The following is a 10,862-nucleotide window of genomic DNA, read 5'->3' on the forward strand; positions in this document are numbered from 1 at the left end:
AGCACATGTGGAGAATGTTTTCAGAAATAAGTGTTATAAGAACATTAGGCTTTAGAACATACAAGATACAAAATTCATATTACTGTTCATTACCCAATCTTGCCAGGTTGTAATTGTTTTCTTTTCCAATCTGTTTAGTAGTAGTTTATTCTGATATAATTTCTTAGTACATTTTGTCGTCTGTTTGTAGCGTATTCAAAACAGCTGCGGAATCTGCTGGTTGAAGAGATCGAAGTGTTGAAACAGATCTTGGAAAAGAACGATCAGTTCCGTGTTCAGCTCGTCAACGAGGAACAGATCAGCCAGAAGATGAAACACCCCCAGCATCTCGGCTACAACTAACGGAACTGTAAAATATCGCTATTTCACTCTTCACAATGTTTAACTGTGCTATTCGTTCGCTAAGTTTGTCTAAAAACACCCTTTGTGTGTAAACTACATTCCCTATACAATTCGAGCTAACCAAAACTAAACTGTACTAATCGAAAGTGATAATTTCTGGGTTAGGTTATGTTTTACATCACACATTGAAATTACGTTTAAACAGTCAGATTTTATTGTTTGGAAACTTGGAACAAATGGTGCAAAAATTTTAAGTTTGTTCTTAGTTTTCAATTTTATCGATGCCTCTAATTACTTTTGATATTGTAAATATATTGTTTCCTTTATTTCTCTGTTATCTCTTATTTATTGGATTGCTGCAAGGTTAGTAATATGTTACAAGGTACATTCAATAGCTTTGCGATTATAAATTGTTTGTAACGATTAATAAATTTTATAATTCTGAAATTTGTATTGTTATTTTGTTTGTACGCAAATGAAGTTCGGTAATTTGTTGCTATTTTATAGCGAACGAGTGTAGCTTTAAAAAAGCTTAGGATTGGTCTGAAGCATGTCAGTATCTCGAAGATATTGTATTACAGAATATTATCTCATAATGGCCTACTCAAACATTGTACTTTGTGAAATATTATTGTTAGAGATCGGCTTACTTTTAGAATTATTTTATCAAACCAAATTTTAGCTTTGTTAGGTTTTGTATCACTGCCCTGTTTGTTTTAATATCCGATTTCGAGAATGTTCACCTCTTAAAGTTCACTGAATGTAATTTTATAAAAATAAGGTTTAAATACCTATATGAAGCTTGTTGGTTAATATAAAAATGTCGACTTGGAAGTTTATTTTGGTTTAAGCATAGTCGAAAAGCTGCAGGTTGGTATAGAATGATTATTGCTCTTTTTTATATTGTCCTAAGCTTACTAAAATTGTGTTTTGATACGTTAAGAAAGAACAATTAATTATCGCCAACCTTATAAAGTAATTGTTAAGTATCAATTGTGTTATGAAGGTCCTAATAACATAACAAATTGTTTAAAATCCCATGTAGCTCTGTATAGCTTTAATTAAATTAATTACGATAATGTGATTTTAATAAATAAGTTTTGTGCATCCTTTATAATAAAAATGTTAACATTTGCGTTGTTTTATCTTTGAACCTTTAATTTAATAGTATTTTATTTAACAACCAAATCCTAGTGATCATGTTTTTATATGTATTTTACCAAATATTTTTGGATTATTACTCTAAAATGAACATAGTTTCATCACTAAAAATTTGTTAGAAAACCCAAATTTCTTTTAATTTATAACTGCATTAACAATCCGTTTCTGGTGGTTGCTTCTTATAAAACAATTTTGGAATTTGTATATAATCAGAATACTCAGTGTTAATCATAGTATATAACTTACACGGGCAATATAAATATTTCTAGTAGCTTCTTACAGCTGTTTCAGTGGATTACAAGTCAGTACTACCAACTTAAGCTAACTACTAGTGTTAAGTGTGGTGAGGTTGGTGGCGTCTGTATCAGATGACTTCCATCTAGTTGTTGTTAAACTAATAGAAATATGTGACTCGAGTATATATATATAGTTAATTATATTTATATCCAAATATTGCTTGGTTGTTAATTTAATTTTTTAAGTAAAGCACAATAAAATATTTTCTTTGTCAAACATGTTTGTGTTTTTACCATTTACGAGTTGATGATTATGTGGTACTAGCTGTTTTGCCTGTTGCTCAAGCTAACTTTTGAATATCGAAATAAATTCGCCACCTGTGAAAATAGGGAATAATAATCATCGTATTATGGAAAAATAACTACCAATTAATTAAATGACATGTTGTTGCAGATTTTAAGTAGTGTTGAAGCTGATTTCAAAAACTAGTTTTTTCCTAAACATAGTCATCTTAAAAGCACCAACAACTTGTCAAACGAACTATTGGACATTCTTAGCCAATCACAAAACTTATGCTCATATTTTCTTAGATTTGTGGTAAGAGTTAACAAAAGAACTGCTAGTTTACAAGAAATGTCCTTTAACCAGAACTTTTTATGTCTTGGTTTTTTAATCTACAGTAAGATTTTACTACTTAAATAAACTACAGGTTCTACGAACGGTAAAACAAACAATGTATTACTACATATCTTTTACTTAAACTCGGACCTTTAGTAATTAGGGTGGGTTTAAAAAACATCTTTTGTCTTGACACAAGGCTGAATCAGAAATATTGGGTCACCTCGACTTTGCTACAATAACCTTAAATGCTATGATTTCCACTTGCTGGATAAGCTGTTGGTGCCAATCCTCCCAGTGACAAAACAATGTTCATTAGACTCATAAGATCACCTAAGATGAGAATTAAGTTACCTATAACAGATTTTCCATAGTAAATCTTGATGGCCATTCCCTAAACACACAATTATTGGGTTTAGGCTTCTAATTAAAACAGCAAAGATAACCATCAAAATACTTTTAATGAATGTTTTAAGTTTCGTATACATCACATAAGTATATTATTTGGAAAGCCCATATTTGTAATTGTTGCCTAATGTTTTGACGTTGGTTCTTGTGGAATCATCACACTTGAGTCAACAGTTTCCTGCAAAAAAGAAAGATTCATCTGACTGAAATATGACAAACTAACCGTTTTATACAGATTAAACTATAGCAGCAACACAGGTAAAATACCAAAAGACACGTATTTACACAGTCTAAGAAGAATTAAAACCTGATGAAGATTTAAAGTGTTCTATGTAGAAAATACAACTGCATTGTTAAGGGATATACAATAATGTATGTTACAATGGTGTCGTCCTGCAATCCAGCTACTTGGAGGTTACGAATTGTGGATATTTATAAGCATGATCTGTGGATTAACATCTTTTCAGTACTACGACTATCCGCAATACTAACCTGATAATTAGACCAATTTATAAATTACAAAGCAATTTTAAAAATGGTTTTGGATTCCACTATAAACTGTAGGTCCCTTAGTTGCCATTAGCTGTATGGGCTATTAACAGTCCTGTCTAAGGAACATGTCCACCTTAGCCAGTAACAAAACTACAAGATCACACCACTCATCCACACTCATCTCCATTCATACCTGGCTTAAAATACCTACCTTCGTATGTGGCACTTCAGATAAAAGTATTAAAGTAAGTATGCAACTCGATTTCAAATTTCCGTTATAAATTGTTGCAAGTTTTAGAATAAAGATTGATGAGATTTAACTGAGCCAAAGAGTTTGCTGACATTAATTACTGATTTCCGTTTAGTATGCCAACTTTTTAACCAAGCCAAACAAAAAGGACAACTCACTTTAAAAGTGGCTCACTCAACTATACCCTTGAAAAAAAAGAATGTCTGCAGCTGGACCATGTAATTTCTACTTTTGAATCCAAAAGTCAATGAATGTCCTCTACAAGTATAATTTGAAACCCAGGAAATTACCTTATTCTTTTTAACCACGTCATCCCACTTTCTCTCAGCAATCTTTGGCACAACAGTTAGGAACAGTTTGGTGATCTTGCTAACATTGGTTTTGAAGGTTGCCAAAACATCGGCCACACAGACTCCGTCGCCATGGTCTCTCCAACAGTCGTAGTCCGTTGCCATAGCAACCGCAGCGTAACTGAGCCCAGCCTCCTTAGCTAGCACAACCTGTCAGTAGATAATGTATTATGATTAGGCTACCAATTTTTTCTAAAGGGGTTAGCGTTCAGATAGCTTACCTGAGAAAATACTGAAAATAGATACTTGAGTCCTGGGGAGATATATGATAACAGGTCACAAAACATAACACTGATATTTCATTATAATTTAAAGGACATTTATCTTAAATCTGCTCTCTGAAGAAGTCCTATATCGGAACCCAATATTCTGACCTGGGAATCTATTAGATACACTGGTAAGAAATAGACTTTTCTCTCGTCTAACCTCGGGTACGAGAGTCATGTTGACCAGGTGAGCTCCCCAGGATTTGAAGACGAGACTTTCTGCCTTGCTGGAAAACCTCGGTCCCTCGATGGTGACAGCCGTTCCACGCGGATGCAGCTTAAAGCCAAGCTCTGCCGCCGCCTCAATAATAATCTTGCGCGTCTCTTCACAGAACGCCGGTTCCATTGGAATATGGCATACGCCTGGCAATCCTTCCTCACTCCCATCGAAGAATGTGTGCTGCCTTTGTTTGGTCCTGGAAGAAACATTTTAAACTTTTAAGTGTTAAATTCTTCACACCTAAAGGAAACACATGTTAGTTGTGTTTTTGTATGTAGAGTAATTTAACACTTTAACCGAGATACCGATCTGTGAGACCGGAGGGAAAATTGATTTTCCTGTAGTGGCAAAACTGCTGGACGTGCGTACCGCTACCCCTCAGTACCTTTGCCCCTCCTACTCTTCTCCCTACCTCACCCATCATCGTCAGTCCCCAATCAGTGGTCATTGAGTGAACGTCTCCATTTTGAAAACGTGCTGGTCTCTAGTGCCGGATCTTTCGAGTAACGTATATCGCGCTGTCGGTCTTTTTAGGCAGTTGTTTATGCAAAGGCTTTTTTTTCAAAAAACCCGTAAAGTGTGCATAGGCTGTGACTGTATGTAAAAGACAAGCTCAGACAAAGAGATTATTATTTTTTATTTTATGTCTCCAGTATATTGTATGTTTTGTGTTTATTATACATTTTATTACATTTTTTGTAAATTAATATTACTTTTATAATACATATATTTGTACAAAAATATATGTTTTACCGTACTTTCCTTAAGCCCGCATATACTTAAAAAAATATTAAATCTAAGATGTTTCGGTTAAAGTGTTAATAATATATATAAGTCTGACTTGGCAGAAGCAGTGTAATCAATTGGCTGAATTAATAAGTAACTACTCAAAACTTGATTATTAAGTTAATTTGTTAAAGTGGTTAACAAACATTACCTACTTCAACAACATGAAATATTTACTTTGACCTCAAGGCTTAAAATTATTTTAATCTCTCATTTTCTGTTTTTAAATATTGTATCTCGGATTGTATTCAAAACAAGTATAAACTTGTCTTAGCTTTACCTTTTCTATATGCTGTATCTCGTGATGGGCTAGGCTTAACTTAAAATAACCATTTTCAGTCTCACTGTCTTGTAGTAAAATGTTCATATTTAATTCATATTCATGATAAAGAAATTATTGAACACTTTGAGCAGGCCATTAATTAATACAAGGTGTTTACAAAAGAATGCCAGGATTTTAAACGTCCGTTGCTCAGGGACTATTGAAGACAATTAAACAATTTAAACATCAAATTGAACAGAAAAGAATAAAGTGTTTTCCTCATACTTTGATAACATCCTGAACAATTTAATAAAATTTAGATTTTCATCAATCTCCTATAAGCATAAAACTGGCAGTCTGTACGCTTGGTGATCGGCTGGTTTATCTGATGTCTTAACTCAATTTTTGTAGGCACAAAGACTCAATCTTTCACAGATAACATCATGAAGTGTCGATTAAGGTATGTTCAATTGAAGACTTCGTCGGGCAATCAATTATTTCGGGATCCTGATGCAGAATTGTGGGATTTCTTTGACTTCGTCATCACTTGTTTAAGCTGGCCAGGTCAAATGTCCTTTCAAACGCTACGGTGCCACAAAACTCATTAAACCAGCATCAAATTTCTTTATAATCAAGTGGATTTAAATTTAGTTTTATTTAGCAATCCATTTAAACTCTGTAAACCACAGATTAAACTCTGTGCTTTTGCGCCGTGAACATCGGACTGGTGTCAGGCGTATGAGTCGCAATAGTGGCCGGACAATAGTGGTGGTGTATGAGTGGATAGTGGCAATAGTGGCCTACTACTCTGCAATGGTTTTGCGCATGCCAAGGACAACGTTTCCTCCCTTGCTACATGGGAAACAAAACGTAGTTATTTTAACTCCGATTTTACAAAACGTTTAGTTACCTTGAATAGTACCCAAGCAATTACCGTTTAAAATGTCGGCATTCTTTTGTAAACACCCTGAATTTGCTCCTTTTTACTGTTCAAAGAATATGAGGAAAATGCAGCCAACCTGTCGATGAAGGAGTCGAGTAGCACTAAGTCCCCGGGTGGAATGTCTTCTTGTAGCGAGCCACAGGCAGTCGACGTGATCACATGTGTACAGCCTTGCTGTTTCAACGCCCAGATGTTGGCTCGGTAGTTGACATTGCTGGGGTTGATAGTGTGTTTACGTCCGTGTCTGCAACAAATCAACTTTGACAAAACAAAGCCAGTTTTAGAAGGAAAATTAAATTAGTTTTGAGCCACTAACAGCGTATGCTGAAGTTACTGATTTATAGAATACACCAACTTGTTAAGACATCACATATTGTAAAATATAGCATATCCAACTATCACAATACCATGCTGAAGTTACTGATTTATAGAATACACCAACTTGTTAAGACTTCACATATTATAAAATATAGCATATCCAACTATCACAATACCATGCTGAAGTTACTGATTTATAGAATACACCAACTTGTTAAGACATCACATATTGTAAAATATAGCATATCCAACTATCACAATACCATGCTGAAGTTACTGATTTATAGAATACACCAACTTGTTAAGACTTCACATATTATAAAATATAGCATATCCAACTATCACAATACCATGCTGAAGTTACTGATTTATAGAATACACCAACTTGTTAAGACTTCACATATTGTAAAATATAGCATATCCAACTATCACAATACCATGCTGAAGTTACTGATTTATAGAATACACCAACTTGTTAAGACATCACATATTGTAAAATATAGCATATCCAACTATCACAATACCATGCTGAAGTTACTGATTTATAGAATACACCAACTTGTTAAGACATCACATATTGTAAAATATAGCATATCCAACTATCACAATACCATGCTGAAGTTACTGATTTATAGAATACACCAACTTGTTAAGACATCACATATTGTAAAACATAGCATATCCAACTATCACAATACCATGCTGAAGTTACTGATTTATAGAATACACCAACTTGTTAAGACATCACATATTGTAAAACATAGCATATCCAACTATCACAATACCATGCTGAAGTTACTGATTTATAGAATACACCAACTTGTTAAGACATCACATATTGTAAAATATAGCATATCCAACTATCACAATACCAGAAATGAATAGAGTAAAAAAATATGATTGGTGGGGCACTCTGATAGTAGCTTATAAATCTACGGTATCAGGTGCTTTTTTATAAAAATTGGTAACAGCTGGTTTATGGACAGGATGTATGCTTCAATATCCTTAAGTTAATTATATCAATTTGCCTTAAATAAGTAAGTTAAATTGTAATTTTATATTCTTGAGTTCCAAGATTAACTTTTAGAAGTCTACCTAAAACAGTTAAAATCAAAGTTCATTGAAAAAACCTTAAACATTTATACAAAACTGAGTGTGCAGTGTAAAAAGATAAGGTGTTAGATCAACTTCAAATTCATTAATAATAGATAGGTTTGGTATTGTTATAATCAACTTCTTGTTATGTTCCATGTTTTTTTATAATGTTCAGTAAAAATATTTCTTTGTCTTTTCTGGGACTCTAAAGAAGTAGGCTAAAGATTATAAACAAAAAATGTCAAGCTTAAGAAAAACAAATATTAAAAAGTCTATTTATTACTTATTTATCTGGGGACAGTACCTTGCTAGCAACACACAATCGACTCCTTTTATTTTCCCAACAATAAGACAGTCGGATGGTGCTCCGAATGGAGTGTCTACTGATACTTCTTTAGCATTTTCTAAGATGTCAGGGTTGTTCAAGCCTGACCCACCAATGATTCCAATCTGAAATACGACAGAATTTAATACCTCCGTCACAGCAAACCTGCAGACTAAGCGAATTTCCATTTGCTGATTTGATTTTCACAAATCTATTCAAATAACATTAGGATAATGAGCACCTATGTTTACAGGGAGTGTAATAAAGTGGATATATGTACATAGCTCAGTATGATATAAGTAATTTTGCCAAGTTTGATCAAAATATATCCATAAAAAACCAAATTACAATAATTTACTTATTCACCAACACCTAACATGGAAATTTTAAAATTTACAATTTTTTGAGTTACTGTATTTAGACGTTGGTTTTAAAACTGTGTAATACCAACTATCAGTAGTTTAGTTTGACTAACTTGTAACGTAAGACGTAAACGTAAACATTTTAGAGGCAGTTCCATACCAGCTTTTCAACACAGAAATAACAAAAATCCGTCAGGTAGTTGATTCAGATTCATGAAATACAAAACCTTCCCATGTTTTAATATATCATATATATTAATAGGCAAGCATATGATAAGACCTGGATGACCTCTAGTAAGAATTATTTGTCCTCTCCACTCCCATACTGTGCAGAAATATTTTAACAGAATTCCTAATTCATTAGCATCATTGAACAACACTTTTCCCTTCTCGAGAAACAATAGGCTAGTTAGTCTATTAATTCATTTACACCGGCGGCACGATGAACATAACCTATACGAATCACTAGATAATGAGGTGCTTGCTCCCTGCAATTTTTTTGCTAAATATTTTAATTACTGTTCTAAGAAATTAACAGATTGTAAAATTAATTCCAATTAATATTGTGTTGACAGTCTACAGATGCGCTCGTTGTGGCAATAGTTAAAACTTCTATTTGGATGCAGTCTCAAACGCATTATATCTTTTGGATTATTCTAGGGCCTGACGTAGGGCTGTGATTGGTTGAATTTTTCTATGCAGTTTATATGGGAGTTTGGACTCATAATGATTCTCCTCGTACAACCTGTTGCAAAAACATGTTGTGTCCATTATCACCCATCCCGTCCTAAAAACATTGAACCCGCTAACATATAAAATGTAAATTCAAATGCAGGAATATAAATCATATCTATGTTAACTATTATTAGACCTAATTTTTTTGTCTTGAAATGGGAGGAATCTGCATCAGAGTCTTATGAACCAGCCGCCAAGTCCTGTTTAAAATAGTTTGTGAACTTAAATTAACATTCAACTAACAAAGTGTAGGTTGTGAGTCATATATTTGTACTTTAAAATGACAAATTTATCAATAAAAAATGTGAATTAGGCGAACTGATTAGATTTTAGAGAGAAAGGGAAGATCAACTCTAGGTAAGTTAAATAAAAATAAAAAATTTAAATGATTGTAACTTAGTTTAACTAAGTAACTTAATTAGGCTATTGTCTCTGCAGAAAAATGTTTAGGCCTACACTTTTATTTTCAGGAAAAAAAATCTAGTTTCCAGAGATATACTAGGCCTAGATAGGTTCCTATGGTCACCTTAATATAAATAGCCTATTACCGCTCTTATCAATAATTTGTTTAACATATGCTAAAAAGAATTATGTTTAGGGGTCAGAAATGGAGAAAACTAATTTCATCCCATAAAACCCAGATCCCATAACCGACCATGCTGGTTTGTAAACTCGTTCCAATGTAACTTCTAGGTACGCCTACACCTTTGCGCCAAATTTTATCAAAATCAGATGATTTTTACTCAAGTTATGATGCTTTCAGAGCCTATGAATGGTGTTTCAGCCTCTGGGGACATAGAAACGACGGTACTTTTGTAATATCCGGAGGCCACCCTTATACAGCGCTCTGCGGTTTTGGGTTATGTTGGGTTATCATAAATATGTTTGTAGGACTTTCCTTGTTTCGTTATGTATCAAACGATACCAGATGAGTCATACTTTCGCCAGCCAAATTCCCTCCAAGTAGGCCAAGGTCAGGTCGTTGACCGGGGCGTGCACATCTCCTGTCAGTGCCTTGTGTCTGGGTCAGTGTCTTGAGTGATGACTCATCTTGTATCGTTTGATTTATAACAAAACGAGGAAATTCCCCAAACATATTTAGGCCTATGATAACCCAACCGCCGCAGCACCTACTTGGCGGAGTACATCCTTTATTAGCAAGGCAAAACTTAACCTAACTTATATTCCTTGTATTTTCCAGAACCCTCAACTGTTGGAAAGCCTTGAAATAACTTGATTAACTTAAGGACAGACAATAATGAAGTTTGTCCGGTTCAACAGTAAGTTATACACCAACAAAAATGCAGTTAATTAATGATAGCATTATTCAAGGAATAGGACTAGGCCTAATGATAAGAGCCTCGAGAATAGATGATCAAAAGAGCGAGTGTAATTTCTTACCTTCAAGTGAATTGACGACATTGCGGTATTCGTATGAAAGGTTTTTGTATTATAAGTTAGATATCAAACAACACTTTGTTCTAAAAGTTATCTTATTTAAATAGTAGGCTATTAACTTAGGTCTACTGAAAACAACATAAAAACTAAATCCTTTCAATTAGTTTCCTTATCATCATTTCTCTTGTCTTCAAATTTAAGTAGAGCGATAAGGAAGTAATATTACTTCAATAAACAAGAGAACCGGTCTTTCTTTTACTCTGATCGTTCGATCTTTTTCCCACTCGTACTTAC

At 33.8% G+C, this 10,862-nt stretch overlaps 2 protein-coding genes across 3 annotated transcripts in view; one reads left to right on the forward strand and one right to left on the reverse strand.

The window, feature by feature from the left end:
* The window catches only part of LOC128996293 (kinesin-like protein Klp10A), a 101,481-nt gene extending 100,004 nt beyond the window's left edge, over positions 1-1,477 (forward strand). For both annotated transcript variants that reach the window (XM_054421517.1, XM_054421518.1), the window contains one exon: positions 191-1,477. In XM_054421517.1, the coding sequence (XP_054277492.1) occupies positions 191-342 (152 nt within the window). In that variant the 3' untranslated portion in view covers positions 343-1,477. The remainder of the gene's footprint in view (positions 1-190) is intronic.
* A 1,323-nt stretch (positions 1,478-2,800) lies between these two features.
* Positions 2,801-10,862, reverse strand: LOC128996658 (S-methyl-5'-thioadenosine phosphorylase). The gene is made up of 6 exons (XM_054422087.1): positions 10,572-10,862; positions 8,053-8,198; positions 6,412-6,579; positions 4,285-4,540; positions 3,799-4,008; positions 2,801-2,944 (listed from the first exon to the last, which is right to left on the reverse strand). The coding sequence occupies exons 1-6, from the start codon at positions 10,590-10,592 to the stop codon at positions 2,891-2,893; spliced, it is 855 nt and encodes a 284-aa protein (XP_054278062.1). The 5' UTR covers positions 10,593-10,862; the 3' UTR covers positions 2,801-2,890.

The sequence above is a fragment of the Macrosteles quadrilineatus genome, unplaced genomic scaffold (genome assembly GCF_028750875.1).
Source record: "Macrosteles quadrilineatus isolate MER2022 unplaced genomic scaffold, UCM_ALF_1.0 Scaffold_6__1_contigs__length_79288215, whole genome shotgun sequence".
NCBI lineage: Eukaryota > Metazoa > Arthropoda > Insecta > Hemiptera > Cicadellidae > Macrosteles > Macrosteles quadrilineatus.

Excerpts from the sequence above, each read along its gene's own strand:
- LOC128996658 (XM_054422087.1), bottom strand. The coding sequence starts at position 10,592 with ATGTCGTCAATTCACTTGAAG. Across the intron at positions 6,580-8,052 it reads GATTGTGTGTTGCTAGCAAG|ACACGGACGTAAACACACTA; the intron begins GTACTGTCCCCA and ends GATTTGTTGCAG. Across the intron at positions 2,945-3,798 it reads ACGTGGTTAAAAAGAATAAG|GAAACTGTTGACTCAAGTGT; the intron begins GTAATTTCCTGG and ends TCTTTTTTGCAG.